The sequence below is a fragment of the Orcinus orca genome, chromosome 7 (assembly GCF_937001465.1).
Source record: "Orcinus orca chromosome 7, mOrcOrc1.1, whole genome shotgun sequence".
NCBI classification, from domain to species: Eukaryota; Metazoa; Chordata; class Mammalia; order Artiodactyla; family Delphinidae; genus Orcinus; species Orcinus orca.
Genome location: NC_064565.1, coordinates 83,028,724 through 83,045,613, shown reverse-complemented (window position 1 = coordinate 83,045,613; position 16,890 = coordinate 83,028,724). Strand labels below are relative to the sequence as shown.

Genomic DNA, 16,890 nt, shown 5'->3' with positions numbered 1-16,890 from the left:
CCACACTGGTCTCTTCTTTTTATGAGACAAATTTGACAGTGCATACCAGGGAGCTTAAATCATACCCTTTTGGCCTAATAATCCCACTCCTGAGAATTTATCTCAAGGAAATAAGTCATAAAGAATAAGGAAGACTGTACATATTTTTATAACAGCATTATTTATAATTAGCAGAAAACTGGAAACATCCTAATTTTACAATAATAAAGGAAAGGCTTAGTACATTTTGGTATCTTAATTCTTTGGGATATCATGCAGCTATTAAGAATATCATCCTACTGTACAAACAAGAAAAAGGATAAGCATAGAATACAGAATGCAAATACGCAGAAGTTATAGACATGCAGAAATACGCATGTTGATAAAGGGTAGGAGGTGACACAAAGAGATGAAACTAAGTATGTTTGCACAGTGAGATGACAAGTTTTAAACGTTAAAATTTTCTTTTGTGGGGCTTCCCTGGTGGCGCAGTGGTTGGGAGTCCGCCTGCCGATGCAGGGGACGCTGAGCCTGCGCGTCCGGAGCCTGTGCTCCGCAACGGGAGAGGCCACAACAGTGAGAGGCCCGCGTGCTGCAAAAAAATAAAATAAAATAAATTCTTTTGTAACGACCATATTTAGTTTTTAGGGATTTTTTTCCCCTGTTTTATCTGCTGCAACTTATATAGAATCGTATTTCCTAGTTATTGTTGGATCAGAAGATTATTCTACAAAGGACACATGGGGAACATTCTAGCCAAGTGTGAAATATAGAGAGAATTACTAATTTACAAATACTAATGCTATTGTTTTAATTTGCAGTGAAGGGAATTTGGCTACAAAGCAGGTTGTGTTCCTTCAGAGACCAGTTATGTGGAATTCAGCCACTCAAACACCGGAAGTGAGTAAAATTGATGCTTTATGAACTAAATGTTACACTGAAGCATTTAAGCCTTAAACTCTCTTTGTAATTCTAAATGGTGAACAGATGAGGAAGTGTGGAGTTGATAAGGAAACAGTCTTCTGAACCAGCATACAACAAGGGAAATGTGCCAGCAAACAGGCATGTGAGACAGTTCTGAAGGGGATCAGAATATTACTCTAAAATATGCCACTTGGGCATAAGGGTTACTATTTTGAGCTAAAGGCAATTAAAAAACAGCAGACACAGGAGGACCTCTCTACCCTCTCCCTTTCTGACAAAAGCAGAGCATAAATTTCCCTTTTAAAAGGTGACAGAAATTTCCATTTGTAAAGTTGCCCCCCTCCCCTGTACCAGAAATGACTCTTATCACTGGAAACAACACAGACTGTAGTCCCCACAAACAAACCTTACTAAAGCCTTCTTTTCCCTTAGTTTCCCCAAATACTTGCCTTCCCACAATCTACTGTCCCTAGAAGCCCAAACCCCTTTTCCTTTGTCTAGTCACTTCACCACAATTTATCACCCCTTGTAAAATGATATATAATCTCCCGGTCTAACTGCCTGTTTGGGTTTTCACTTTTCTGTGCAACCCCCATGTGCATCCAAAACAAACCTTTTCTCCTATTAATCTTTTTTTTTAGTTTAACTTGCTGGTCTGAGAGACTGAACATAAGATGATAGAGGAAAAGTTTTTTCCTCTCCACAGTTATAAGCCTTATAAGTGAATGTGCGTGATATCTGTGTGATCTTGACTTCTGACAGCACTTTTGTATTGTCTCCTCAAGGTCATAATTTTTCAGCCCTTTGCTGAGCCTCAAGTCACCTTACCCTTAATAGACCCCTACTAGATGCACACCTAGAATAGTATCATTGAATGAAGCAATCTGTGCATTAATTAATTAAAGCATAACCTTCAAAACAGGAAGTTTGCAAATAGACCAGAAAATTATTTGCAGTGATTCTTTTTCTGTACATCAAGAAAATATTGTTTTAGAAAACTTTAAAGTTTTCTAAACTAGCAAAGCTAGACTGACAGTGTATGTAATGCAGCCATGCTACGTTGTCTCACATTAATTTTGGAAAGACTCTAGCTGGTTCCATAGGTAAGCAGGTAGAGAGGTGGAAAGGTGGATAGGATATTCCTCCCATGGGAGGAGAGCAGAGTGATCAAGTACACAGATTTTAGAAAGACTGAATTAGAGCCCACAGGTGAGCAGGGCCTCCCAACCCCGGTGAGAGTGGCTCAGGTTCACGAGTTCATTAAGAAATATTCGGTTAAGAAGAAGCAAGGTGGATCTATGTAAAGAATGGCCAGAAAAGGTTTTCATTCTTCTTTCTCCTTCCCCAAAGCAACTTCTCACCATGCTACAGCCTTTTCTTTTCTCTTTCTTTTTTTTTTTTTTTTTAACATTCTGCAAACAGCCATCATTTTTGAGAAAGATCAACAGAATTCATAGCCTCATGGGATTTTGACTAACTGAGGGCCCTGGAATTGGTGTTTGTGAAGATATAAGACCCAAATTCAGCTGCTTCATGGTCTCCCTTCTTAGGGTTAGATATCAGTTCTCTGATTCCCTGAAACTATTTGAGCTTTTTTTGTTTAACTTTAAATACCATTCAGTAGTCTAGTGGTAGCTTTTCTTTGGGTAATCTTTATATTTATATCCATTGTAATATAAAATTTCTGGCTCATTTATATAATAGTAAGGAAGTACATAAATGGTAAGTTTTCATCAATGAGAAGCCCAGGAGTAATATATTTTATAGCTTAGAATTCTACTTCTAAACGGATTTACTATTTCTTCCTTTGATAAATCTTTAATTTTCCTAGCAGGAAATCTCAGAGTATTGAGATTATTTCAAGGCAGAACATGTAGGTGGTTCAGTCTGGAGCTGAAGTATGTAATAGCTATAATAGAAAACCAATTTGTAAATTCTTTTAATTCTCTCTAGTGGAAATAATTTGTTATTTTATCTCAAGAAGGTAGTAGACTATCAGTATTGCCATAGAGTTAATTTAGCTATCTCGTATATATTTTGTGAAAGTTATACATTTATAACATGTCTTGAAAAAAATTTTTATGTAGTTGTAGGTCTGTAATGGCACTATTCTTTGCTTGTACCTTGAAAACAGTTGTTGTTTGGGAGGGGCTGATAAGGGGATTGCTTCATTTATAAAGGTTTTCAAAGAATTATTTCAAAGGTGTTTAGTTCTTTTTTATTTTTTTTATTATTTATTTATTTATTTATTTGGCTGAACCGGCTCTTATGCGGCAGGTGGGCTGCTTAGTTGCTCCTTAGTTGAACTCTTAGTTGCGGCATGCATGCAGGATCCAGTTCCCTGACCAGGGATCGAACCCGGGGCCCCTGCATTGGGAGCGTGGAGTCTTATCCACTGCGCCACCAGGGAAGTCCCTAGTTCTTTTTTAAAAACATAAATTATTTTATTTTATTTTTGGTTGCGTTGGGCACGCAGGCTTTTCTCTGGTTGTGGCGAGTGGGGGCTTCTCTTGTTGCGGAGTACAGGCTCTAGGCGTGCAGGTTTCAGTAGTTGTGGCTCATGGGCTCTAGAGCGCAGGCTCGGTAGTTGTGGCACACGGGCTTAGTTGCTCCGCGGAAGGTGGGATCTTCCAGGGCCAGGGATCGAACCCGTGTCCCCTGCATTGGCAGACAGATGCCTAACCACTGTGCCACCAGGGAAGCCCAAAGGTGTTTCGTTCTAAAAACCAGTTGGTGGAAATTTGAGACAATTACAAACATTGCCCTAGGATCGTTAATGAGTTTTCAGTAAAATGATAAATTTCACGGGCTGGTAGAAACTGATCTAGGGTTTAACCCTTGAAAAAAAGAGTTATCTCTTTTACTGAGATTAATGTCAAGATATATAAGACTTTTTGTAGTCAGCTGCACTCAACATAGAACAGTACTTTTATGTTAAGCAAAGCCATTTCATGCCTCTGTATAGGGGAGGGAATTGAGAATCACATGATGAAGAAAGCATATTGTTGGAATTTTTTCTTCTGAAGTTATAAAGACCTTTACGTTTGGAATTTGTTTATAGTCCACAAATATGTTTTTATACAATATTCTAGATAGCTTGAGAATTTTTTTAAATACGGAAAATATCAATTCAAAATATTTATACTCCCAATTACTGCCTCAATTTTCTTTAAGCTATTGAAAGATAGTTTGTTTTAGGAAAATTAGAAAAATTTTAGAAAAAAATTAATAGGAGAAAATCTTCTGAACTGGAGCTAAGCAAAGAGTTCTTAGACATGACACCAAAAGCATAATTCATTTTAAAATATTGATAAATTAGACCTTATCAAAATTTAAAACTTTTGCTCTGTGAATAACACTAAGAAAATAATAGAAAAGCCACAGACTGGGAGGAAAAAAAACCTTTGCAAATCACGTGTATGACAAAGGACTTGTATCCAGAAGGTATCAAGAACTCTCAAAACTTAAAAAATAAATAAACAACGCAGGTAAAAAATAGTTAAAAGTCTTGGACATCTAACCAATGAGGATATGTAGATGAGAAATAAGCACATAAAAAAACATTTAAATCATTAGTCATTAAGGGAAATGCAAATGAAAACCATGATGAGGCACTACCATACATCTACTAGAATGACTAAGATTAAAAAATATTGACAACACTAAGAACTAGCAAGGATGAGGAGCAATCAGAACTATCAAACGCTGCTGGTGGGGATGCAAAATGGTGCACCCGCTCTGGAAAAGAGTTTGGCAGCTTCTCATGGGGTTAAACATACACTTACATACGACCACCAATCCCACTCTTGGGCATTGACCCTAGAGAAATAAAAATTTTCGTTCACACAAAAAGCTACACATAAACGTTTATATGTTCTATCCATAATCTCCAAAAACTGGAAAAAATCCAAATGTGTTCAGCAGGTGTATGGATAAACGGCTGTGGTACTTCCATACAATGAAATACTACTCAGAAATAAAAACAAATGCACTCCTCGTATGCACAATGGCGTGGATTAATCTCACAAAGCATGCTGATTAAAAGAAGCCAGTCTCAGGGAGTTCCCTGGTGGTCCAGTGGTTAGGTCTTGGCACTTTCACTGACGGGGCCTGGGTTCAATCCCTGGTTGGGGAGCTAAAAAAAAAAAAAAAGCCAGTCTCAAAAGGTTATAGACTGTACTATTCTCTCTCTTTTTTTTAAATTTATTTATTTTTGGCTGCATTGGGTCTTTGTTGCTGCATGCGGGCTTTCTCTAGGTGTGGCGAGCAGGGGCTACTCTTCATTGTGGTGCGTGGGCTTCTCATTGCAGTGGTTTCTCTTGTTGCAGAGCACGGGCTCTAGGAGCTTGGGCTTCAGTAGTTGCAGCACGCGGGGTCAGTAGTTGCAGCACTTGGGCCCTAGAGCGCATGGACTTCAGTAGTTGCGGTGTGTGGGCTCAGTAGTTGTGGCTCGCGGGCTCTGGAGAACAGGCTCAGTAGTTGTGGCGCATGGGCTTAGTTGCTCCGAGGCATGTGGGATCTTCCAAAACCAGGGATCGAATCCATGTCCCCTGTATTGGCAGGCAGACTCTCAACCACTGCACCACTAGGGAAGTCCCTGTGCTATTCTATTTATATGACATCCTCAAAAAGACAGAACTGTACTGTGGATAACAGATCATGGCTTGCCAGGGATTTGGGGTTTGGGGAAGGGTGTGATAAAGGGATAGCATGGGGGGTTTTGAGCGGGATAATAGAACTGTTCTGTGTCCTGATTGTGATTTGTACACAAATTTATACACATGTATTAAAATTCATAGAACTTTACACTTTTACATATTTACTTTTAAATTTAAAATTTAAAAGATTGTATGCTTTATAATTTTATTTTTTTAATTTAAAAATAAAATAAAAATGTTATGAAAGATTGCATGCTTTATAAATCACATAGGCTATATTTTTTATACCTTTGTGCTTCAGTAAAAACTCTCCTTGGATAATGGAATTTTTATGAAGTATAATGAGATTGTTAACCTCCATTTCCTCTACATGAAGCTCTGTAGTATAAATGAAGCAAGGTTCTTTTTTTCTTTTTTTTGGTGGGGGGGCCTGTCACTGTTGTGGCCTCTCCTGTTGCGGAGCACAGGCTCCGGACGCGCAGGCTCAGCGGCCATGGCTCATGGGCCCAGCCGCTCCGCGGCGGCATGTGGGATCTTCCCAGACCGGGGCACGAACCCGCATCCCCTACATCGGCAGGCGGACTCTCAACCACTGCGCCACCAGGGAAGCCCCGAAAGCAAGGTTCTTTTTATCTTGCTCTTCCTTTTATCTATTTAAAAATTTGTTTCTTTATTTTGGGGGGAGGGCTCTTGATAGACTCAAGGAAGTGATTGCTACGCTAAGCAGGGTAAGAGACTCTGACCAGGATTTTACCTCCATCTATTAAATGTTCTCAATTTTTCTTCGAAGATCTTCTCTCTTAACTTTTCTGTTTCTTTGAAGACTCAAGTAAAAAACTCATCAGATTTTTCTATTACCTAAAAATCTTTATTTCAGTTAAATTCTTCAGCCCATTTCCCTTTGATAATTATTTATAAGAAACAACAGGTCATTTAAAAGTATTTAGTTTCCACTGACAGAGTAGGGTTTCCATCCAGTGGTGTTCTTAGGGGTAGACAACAAACCATGAAAGGGATTCCAGGGGATGGGTGTGTGTGTGTGTGTGTGTGTGTGTGTGTGTGTGTGTGTGTGTATGTATGTGTGTGTGTGTATGTGTGTGTGTGTACAGACAGCTTCTGCCAGGCTGTCCAAGCCTCCGTGTCCTCACCTGTGAAATGGACAATGTTAGTACCTACCACAGGGTTGGGAGGAGGATTCAGTTAGAAAACACGTAGGGGGCTGGGCACAGCACCTGGTCACATGGAATGTTGCTTTTGTTTTCATAGGAATGTTTTTCTTTCAATACTAGATGATTAAACACTAACTCTATGGAGAAACTGAAGAAAAAATCCAGAAACTCCTAATGACCCTCCATTTTCTCCAGCTAAAAATTATCTTCAGCTAATATGTAGGAATGTAGTGCATTGATGCTTTTTGACGTTCAAAAAAACACACATGAACATATATATATATTTTCATATTTATATATATATAAAGCAAATATGGCAAAATATTAACAAGTTTTGAACTAGGTAGTAGGTTCATTGTAGTACCCTTTAAACTTTCTGTATATTTGAAATTTTTCATAATTGGAAAGTTGGGAAAAATTAAGCTAAAAAGCATTAGTTGCCAACAATTTTTTTCTGTTAGTTATTAAGTGGTAACTAATTAGTTACTAAGATGCTATGCCAAAAAGACCAATTAGAATGATTTAAATACAACAGAAGGGTCTCTCTCATAATTATCTAAAGATGGGCAGGCAATCCAGGGTGGGCAAAGCTCTGCCTCATGACTGGTCAGCTCTGCCACCCTCAACATTTGGCTTCTGCCTCTGGACCCAGGACTGCTTCTTCACTCATTGCTGTGTCCAGCCAGCAAGAAGTAGGAAATTCCAGGCATGCTTCTAAGGCACTGACCCCCAAGTCACAGACATATTTCTTCTCACATCACATTGGCCTGAACTTTATGTCACCACAAGCATCTGCAAGGGAGGCTGGGAAATGTAATTGGGGCAACCATGTGCTTGTACCATAGTGAAATACTACATGCCCAGCTAAAAATTGCAAGGCATTGGTGGTGAGGTGGGTGCAGAGTTCTGTTATTAAAAGAAAGAGAGAATAGACCCTGGGAGACAGGAGTCAAATTTAAATGGTTCCAATTTACATTTGTTTTTCTCCTTTAGAGAAGTTTTGCATTCAAATTATTTTCTTATCTTTAAAATGTATCTCAAAACGAATGATTTCAAGTGGTAAAGACTTCTTGGGCACATCTATTGAATCATTTCTCTAATACAAACCCAGAAGTGAAGGAGCTACAGTCACAGAAATGTTCTGAATTAGATCTTTTGAAGGTAACTATAAATAAAATCACATGGGGACTTCCCTGGTGGCACAGTGGTTAAGAGGCCGCCTGCCAATGCAGGGGACCTGGGTTCGAGCCCTGGTCCGGGAAGATCCCACATGCCGCAGAGCAACTAAGCCCGTACGCCACAACTGCTGAGCCTGTGCTCTAGAGCCCGCGAGCAACAACTACTGAGCCCATGTGCCACAGCTACTGAAGCTTGTGTGCCTAGAACCTGTGCTCTGAAACAGGAGAAGTCACTGCAGTGAGGGGCCCGCTCACCGCAACAAAGAGTAGCCCCCGCCAGACACAGCTAGAGAAGGCCTGTGTGCAGCAACAAAGACCCAACGCAGCCAAAGATAAATAAATTCATAAATTAAAATAATAATAATAAAAAAATAAAATCACATGAATACTAAGAAATATTTAACATACACATTAACTTCTTTCCTTACTGCATGGTAAGATAATTATTTAATCAAACTTTGTTCTTACTTTTCCAGTCATTTGAAATTATTGGAAAGTCATAGGGTCATATTTCATTCACTAGCTGTTAGTATCCTCAATTGAAGCCTATGTGAAATCTAATTTGGTGCCAGTATAAATAGAAGATGTCAGGTACCTCAAAGAACTTCATGTATAGATAAAAATGAAAGCATTTTGCTGTTATCATTAATGAAGTCCTTCATCTAGGGAATGCTTTTCACTCAAAGCAAATGGGCTTCTTACTGGTGTGGGCAAAAGGGACGAGGGCTCAACCGCAGCCACAGGGCAGTGTTCAGGCTGGAGAGCAGCCCTCTTCTGGGCCACCCACACTTGTTTCCACATGACTTATTGGTGTCCCTTGGGGTGTAAGGGACAGAAACCCTGCTCAGATTAGCCTCTGTCCATAAGGGAATTTATTGGCTTCTAGGTGGGAAGGATTCTGGCATAGCTCATAATATCAAAAAGAGAGCTACCAAAAACAGTGCCTCAGGGACTGATTCCAGAGATTCAACAGCCCCAGGATGTTCTGTTTGTTTCAGCTTCTGCGTATGTATGTGCAGAGGGCTTCTTATGAGGTGGGTATGGCCACCTCATCAAAAAGAAAGAACTTCTTGAAATAACTCAGACAGAGAAAGACAAATACTGTATGTTATCACTTATATGTGGAATCTAAAAAATAAAACAAACAAATGAATATAACAAAAAGAAGCACACTCACAGATATAAAGAACAAACCAGTGGTTACCAGAGGGGAGAGGAAAGGAGGGGGAGGGGCAGGATAGGGGTAGGGGGTTAAGAGGTACAAACTACTATGTATAAAATAAATAAGCTACAAGGATATATTGTACAGCACAGGGAATATAGCCAATATTTTATAATGACTTTAAATGGAGTATAATCTATAAAAATATTGAATCACTGTTGTACACCTGAAACTAATATAATATTGTAAATCAATTATACTTCAATTTTTAGAAAGAACTTCTTTATCCTAGAGTCAATATAGCAATCCCAGGGAAGGACTCTGATTGGATCTGATTGGGTCACATGCCCACACTGCAGTAGAGAGGAAGGTGGATAGGAAAGCTAGCTGGAAAGATGGTTGTCCACGACACCTTTTTCCCTTCCCAGGTTTGAATGATTTTGACATCCCCAAGCTTGGATGACTCAGGAACATATTCTGTGAGCAAGAAGGTTTCTCTGCATGATTCAAAAGCTCGGACTCTTCTAACTGGTACTGGAGTCACACTTAGTCTTACAGTGGCTTCCTATTCCTCTTTCAACCCTGAGACACACAAGGAAGAGAAATCTTGAATGTCCACTCCATGTTTTTATTACTTTATAAACCATATTTTTTAACTACTCTTCCACTCTATCCATCATAACACTGTCCAAGACAATGCAAAGTCTTACGATTGCTGGTATAATTCTGACTTTGTTCTTTTACTTTTGTTTTTAAGATGTCAGCAGTGGAAAATGAAAGATACATTGGTAGGACAGCCTAACTGAGACTGGTTTGTCACTGAGTCTCGTGTATTTGAAATGGGTCATTCATTTTTAGTAAATGAGGATGCTTCTCAGAAGTTGATTGATTTTATCAAAGGGTAGCATTAGATCTGCATGCAACTCTTGGTAGAATCTGCTCTCATTCTACAGTGAAAATATCAGAAGAAAGTGAGACCCTATATGAATAAGTCTGGCAATGTTGCATGAAAAATCTCTTTATTGACATAGTGAAATACTCAAAATATAGTGAGTGTTAAGTGCAAAAGTGAGCTAGCTGTACACATCCACGTGTGCATATGCAAATACATAGTAAAACATGCCAAATTTAAACAGTGGTATCTCTGTGAGATGGGATTGTGGGTGGGTTTTGCTTTTTTCTTTATTTTTGCCTGGTTTTCTACACTGAGTGTGTACTATTTTTGTAATTGGAAACTTTTATTTGAGAAACATACAAATCTTTGACCACAAATCTACTCATATTTTTGCAGAGCAGATAATGTGAAAAAAATAAGGTAAGACACTCCGGCTCCAGTTCAAAGCCAGCTACTCCCTGACCTTGGACAAATACCATCTTCCGTCTGGGTCTTACCTCTGTACAATGAGGGATTAAAGTAGATGATCTCCAAGGACTTGGTCATGTTTCAGTCTCCTACACTCTAAGTTATAAGAACATTGCAATTTGGTTTGTTGGAAAAGCTATTATTTCATGTAGAGTGAGGGAGGCGACATCACTGCTGAACATGTATTTATTAAAAGTCACTTGGTAAAAAAAGAAAAGAGTTTGTTCTGAAATCTTTTATAGAGTTAGGTATTTTGTCATCTTCTAATATTTAAATTTTGGTGGCTGTTTACTTATTAATACTTATTTAAAAGTGAATTACTGTCACTATCTTATTTAATACCCAATTTTTATTAAGAAAATTCTCATTGAGTATGTGAGAGCTGGCCTCTATTGGCTGATGTACAAGAAGGAATTTATTGCAAAATTCACCTTTGGCCCTGGGGCTGGTGAAAAAGGAAAGATCCAGGCTGCCAAGTGCTCCCAGGCTCCCCCTCCTTCCCATTTCATTCAGTCAACAGGAGAGGTCATTCAGGAGTGAAAGCATCCTTTGTGCCTGTGGGAAAGGAGCCAGTAGCTAGGCTTGAGAAAGGAGCAGTACCGGTCAGCCCTGCCTGCAGCCAAAGGCTATATCCTCACTGACCAGCGTCCCAATGCCAGGGAGAACGAGACATTCTCAAGTCCTCTACCCTGAGAGTAAGTCTGTCAGGTTCCACTGCTTGTATTAAATTCAGTACATTTGATGAATGGGAATAAAAAGCAAAAAGATTTGAGATCTGAGACTTGCACTTGATGAATGCAAATGAAAATGTCCCTACCATCAAGCTATGTCTGACTTGGGCTGTGAGAGTGGGCCTTTATTGAGGCAGGACCCACTGCAGACTTGTTCCTTTCAACTTGTCCAAGGACTCCAGTAACTCAGCCAAGAAAAAGATGAGCTGCCAACACACTCCTTTCAATGCAACACACTGAGGCCTGCATCTTCCTATACAAACAGTGCCATCAACCGTGGTTACGTTCCACAGTAGCCCGCAAAATTCAGTTTAATACCACTGTTTGCATGGTATATTTGCCATGAAAGCCAGTATGAAATCCTTTTACTTTTATTTTTTTTTAATTTTTTGCCCCACCGCACGGCATGCGGGATCTTAGCTCCCCGACCAGAGATCAAAGCCACGCCCACTGCAGTGGAAGCATGGAGTCTTAACCACTGGACCGTCAGGGAAGTCCATGCATTTCTATTTTATACACTATAGTTCAAGAAACCTATGGATTAACAAACTTTTGTAAGACTAGCCTAGGCATCTGACTTCTATATATTTTTCTGAGTTTTTTTTGAGTAAATTTAGTTCTCACATTTGAGAAAATGTAATCCTAGTTCCCAACTAACATATAAATGAGCTTTAAGCAAATAAACTCTTTGTAATCTGGGAAATTACTGGGCTTTTTAAATGTTTTTTAAATTTTATCTTTATCTTATTTATCCTTACTCAGCTTTTGTGCTTGAGTATATGATCATGATCTAATATCTGTCATGTTATCAGTATTTTTTTTTTTTTTTTTTTTTAAATTTATTTATTTATTTATGGCTGTGTTCGGTCTTCGTTTCTGTGCAAGGGCTTTCTCTAGTTGCGGCGAGCAGGAGCCATTCTTCATCGCGGTGCGCGGGCCTCTCACTGTCGCGGCCTTCTCTTGTTGCAGAGCACAGGCTCCAGAGGCACAGGCTCAGTAGCTGTGGTGCACGGGCTTAGTTGCTCCGTGGCATGTGGGATCTTCCCAGACCAGGGCTCGAACCCGTGTCTGCTGCATTGGCAGGCAGATTCTCAACCACTGCGCCACCAGGGAAGCCCAGTATTTTTTTTTTTTTTTTTTTTTTAATCACAAATGAGGTCTTTATTTGTCACCATTAAAAGTCTGATTTTTAAACAGATTCCTGGACTGGTGGCTCATGTCCATCAACTCGTTCAACTTTAGCACCTGCCTCGTCCCCAGTAGCTTTTCCAGAACTACTACCTTCACCATGTAGCTCCATGAGTTTTCCCAATTCAAACCTGGGCTTCTTCAGCATTTTTGCTTTTCTAACAAAGACATCATGGAGTGGATAAATAGATTGGCAGGCCTTTTCTATGTCTTTTCCAATGCTGTCTGGAATCAGTTTATTGACCACCTCTTTCAAGTCATTTGTCTGCACCTCTCGGGTCATGATTTCCATCATCTTCTTGCGGATCTGGCGGACCTGCTGGTGCTGGGCATAAGAGGTCTTCCGAATCTGAGTGTTGCATTTTTTAGTAAAACCCACCCAGAAGAGACGAAGCAAATAACCATCGGTAGTCTTGACATCAACGTGAGCTTCAATCATGGTCTGCCATTTTTTGACCATGAAGCACATTTTGTCACGGGTAAGATCCACGCCATGGAAATTAGTCAGGCAGTTTTTGCCCTGAACATCCTCAGTAATAAGCTTGAATTTTCTAAATGCAACTTCATCATTCTGCAGATCAGCAAGGCTCACTTCACACACACGACCCTTGAGGCCATCAGATGCGATTTTGGTTCCTTGAGTTCTCGTGACTAGTGTTTTCCCAATATTTCTTATATTGAACATAGCTGGCGCTTTCACATCATACCAATCTTTCTTAGAAAATGGGTCAACCACTTCCTTCTTGGCTTCCTTTTTACCGCCTTTCGTAAGGCGCTTGTTCCTTCCGACCGCCATGGCGCTGCTCCGAGAGCCAAAAGGATGTTATCGGTATTAAAGAAGCCCCTGTAGTCTCATCAGGAGTCTGAAGATCCACAGTTCTCTCCCTGAGCTCTCCTTCTGTTGACTTAGTTATCTTAGTTTCACTTAAGTTACCTTGGCGGAGACCACGTCTCTCTACTGCGAACCGCAGCAAGGATGAGGTCAGGCCTCAGCAATATTTCATAGTGAAAATAGCCGCAGCTTCTCTGACAGTCTGCAGAAGGAGCTGGTCCCGCTGCTGAGCAATCCCACTGTGTCAGGCAGAAGCGGCTTGTAGCAGGACAAGGAGAGGGGTCTGCTCCACCTAGAAAGGTGCCCCTTATTCCAATATGATCTCAGTCTGAATCACCTGTGCAGTCTATTCCTATAGAAATGGGGGAGAGGTAGCCTCTGGGGCACTTTTTCTGCTGCTCAGATCCCGACAAACACCTAGAAGGAAAATGGAGGTTTTAGCGTATCTCTCTACCTGCTTTGCTCCCCCAAGTAAGATCTCAGCAGGTCCCTCTCCTCAGAGGTGTCATTGAGGACCCAGACAGGGGCACACAGCCCGCCCGCCGATGAGGAGAACGATGGGCCAGGAAGCCACCAAGTGGTGTGAACAGAGAGGGGAGCGCACCTTCGCTTGGAGGGCGGGGAGGAGGGAACGTGAAGGGCGGCCCGAGCTGGCCCTTGAAGAGAAGCGGGCAGGGAACTAGACCAGCGGGACAAGGCGGTGCCCATTCTTTTTAACTCCTGGTTGCCAATCTCTTGTGTTTCAGAGGAAAGGCGGCCGGCACGTGAAAGGTGAAGACAGGAGCAAAGTCACGAGTAGGAGCGTCGGATTGGACACGGCCCTGTCACACCCTGCAGAGGGCTGGAGCCCGCCCGAGGCGCGCCTCCTCGCTCCTTCTCGAGAATGCTGGATGAAGGAGAAGAGGCCGGCCCAGCACAGCAGCTTCTCCGGGTTCAGCAACAGTGACAGTGTCCTGCGGGAAATAGATGATGGACAGTTTGACCAGGAAGATGGAGTAACTCAGGTCACTTGTATGTGAGCAAAGAAGGAACAGAGGCCTTGTAAATAATTATTAAAATAATTGCCAAGTTACTTTATTGTATTGCTTTATCTGCATTTATGGAATGCTTTGAATTTTTCCAGACTCAGGCTTTCCTCTAATCTACGTAAACTTTGGCTCAACCTTCCAGGCAAGGAAGAATAACCAACATATTTGTAAATTTAGAATCATGTTTACAGTTTTCTCAACTAAAACATCTGTTTAAGCAGATGTCTTATGAGGTTATTAACCAATATACTTCAGTGTCTCATGAATGTGTAAGGTACACTTTTCTTACAATTCCTGGTAAGACAACTAAATATCTCAACCAGTATTTTCACTTAATTAGAAAATTCTCAGGTTAGAGCCTTACTTAAGCTGAAAATTCTTTCTCTCTCTCTCTCTCTCTCTCTCTTTCACACACACACACACACACACACACACAGGGCTAATTAATAAAGTACCTATTTCCTGAATATAACAATTAATCTAAATTTTGTCTTTAACTATGGCAGGTATGTACAAAGCAAACCCTTATTTGTTAAAATATTCTTTGAAAAAAAATCCTTTTTGTATGTCTTTGGTTTTAAAGGGTCACCATGTTACCAACCTCGTACTAATTCAGTGAGCTTAAACTTTCTTGTGTCTGATAGCCTAGAAACACAGCAAAGCACCATCCTTTAAAATTCAATATGAGAAGAACCCACAATCTCAATATTTAAAAACCGTAATAGACAGAATTAATTTTCTTTCTTTTAAATTGTAAATAGTCTGAAAAGGGAAACATCAACTTTAAATGGAAACAAGTCTTTTATCAGCCTAGATATGAATTACGCTTTTATTTTGATTGCTAAAGCATGAAGAATGTGGAAACCCAGAATTTTCAGTCCTGCAGGAGTAAAAAGGTGCTCATAGCACATGCAACGTGTACAGTGACTTATCTGTTCCATCTCTGCTTTTCTTGCTCTGCTAGTAGGGATGCCTTTGCCTTGCCCAGCCTTTAACAGGTAAAGATTAAAATTTTACAAAATAGAGGATTTTCATTTATCTACGAAAGGCTTACTTTGAAATGTGGTTTACTTCAAATGAATTACAACTGTGCCATTGATGAGTTCAGCCTATTATATATTTTTATTAGCATTGGTGTTGACATTATAAAGTCATTTGAATAATAAAATGTCATTTGTAATTGGGCTATTGTTTTATTGAACACAAATGCTCATAATGTTTTACACATATGACAGATATGTATTACATGTTATCAAATATATAGTGTAACTAGGGACTTCCCTGGTGGTCCAGTGGTTAAGACTCTGCACTCCCGATGCAGGGGGCACAGGTTCAATCCCCGGCTGGAGAGCTAAGAACCTGCATGCCGCACAGTGTGGCCAAAAAAATAAATAAATAAAGTTTTTATGTAAATCTGTTATGTAAATGTAAATCAACCATATGGTTGACATGTAAATCAACCATACTTCAAAAAAAAATGTATGGTGTAACTAAACTATGTTGATCTCCATGAATTGTTGGTAGGATTGACATGGAATTATTCTACTTCTACCGTGCAGAAGCATTACCTTTATAGGTATAAAGGAACTGAAGAATATTATGCTCCGTATTATTCTATGGAAATAGCTATCAACAGTATTTGCAGAAGTGCTTTTGGTTTTGACTTTTAGATGAACCTGAGTTCCATATTCATGAGTTGGTGAATTTTTGGTAGAAATAAATACTACTTCTGGAGCCCACGAAATGCCATGAGTTATGAAACACAGGTAATGAACTCAGAAAGATCAGACAGTTTTTCCTAATGCCAGGGTCTACAACAGGCAGAGATTCTGGTATATTCTGTTAGTGTAAAGAAGGGATTTGAAGTATTAAAAACAGAGAAAGAAGGGGCTTCCCTGGTGGCGCAGTGGTTGAGAGTCCGCCTGCCGATTCAGGAGACGTGGGTTCGTGCCCCGGTCCGGGAGGATCCCACATGCCGCAGAGCAGCTGGGCCCGTGAGCCGCTGGGCCTGCGCATCCGGAGACTGTGCTCCGCAATGGGAGAGGCCACAGCAGTGAGAGGCCCGCGTACCCCCCAAAAAAAAAAAAAAACCAGAGAAAGAAATTTATATCAACTAAAGGAAAACTCAGAAATCTCTTTTAATTTTTTAAAAATTTGTATAAGAATACTTTCTTTTCACAATTTGTTTCTGTTATTTCTTCTTATTAAAAAAATCTTTTTATTAGGATAAACTTAGTGGTCATACCCTTAAAACCTATTTTATAAACAGTTACTCCAACGGTTACCCTTAAGTTATGTGGCAAATTTGTATGATAGTGAATAAATAATGACCAAATGGTTCTAGAGCATTTTAATTATATATAAGTAACTCTGAGTCTCTTTTAGAAAACAAAAAGTAACAAAACTTGGACTCTATATGCCTAAGAAGTTAAATGTGAGTAACCTTATCATTATCTACCAGTTGTACATTCAGTTCTTTTCATAACGCTGTGTAATTCCTTAGGGGCTCTGGCATGTGAATTTTTAATACCTATAAATTATGATGATGAAAAAATATGCAGATCATAGATGTGGGTGTGAGGTTCTGCCATTCCCCTTGGTACAGCATCTATGGCACTTGTCTTAGGTTTCCATAACCACCTGTTAGTTCCATCCCATTTGGGTTGAATGTCACCTGC

At 40.0% G+C, this 16,890-nt stretch overlaps 2 protein-coding genes across 2 annotated transcripts in view; one reads left to right on the top strand and one right to left on the bottom strand.

The window, feature by feature from the left end:
• RFTN2 (raftlin family member 2) overlaps positions 1-15,392 on the top strand; it is a 61,842-nt gene extending 46,450 nt beyond the window's left edge. Inside the window, exons 8-9 of the mRNA XM_012532604.3 lie at positions 801-879; positions 13,931-15,392. Coding sequence (XP_012388058.1) covers positions 801-879; positions 13,931-14,203 — 352 coding nt within the window. The 3' untranslated portion in view covers positions 14,204-15,392. The remainder of the gene's footprint in view (positions 1-800; positions 880-13,930) is intronic.
• Positions 12,325-13,569, bottom strand: LOC101288857 (40S ribosomal protein S3a-like). Its single transcript, XM_033430686.2, has one exon. It carries the CDS (start codon positions 13,146-13,148, stop codon positions 12,354-12,356), a length of 795 nt encoding a protein of 264 aa, XP_033286577.2. The 5' UTR covers positions 13,149-13,569; the 3' UTR covers positions 12,325-12,353.
• Positions 15,393-16,890: the final 1,498 nt, after the last annotated feature.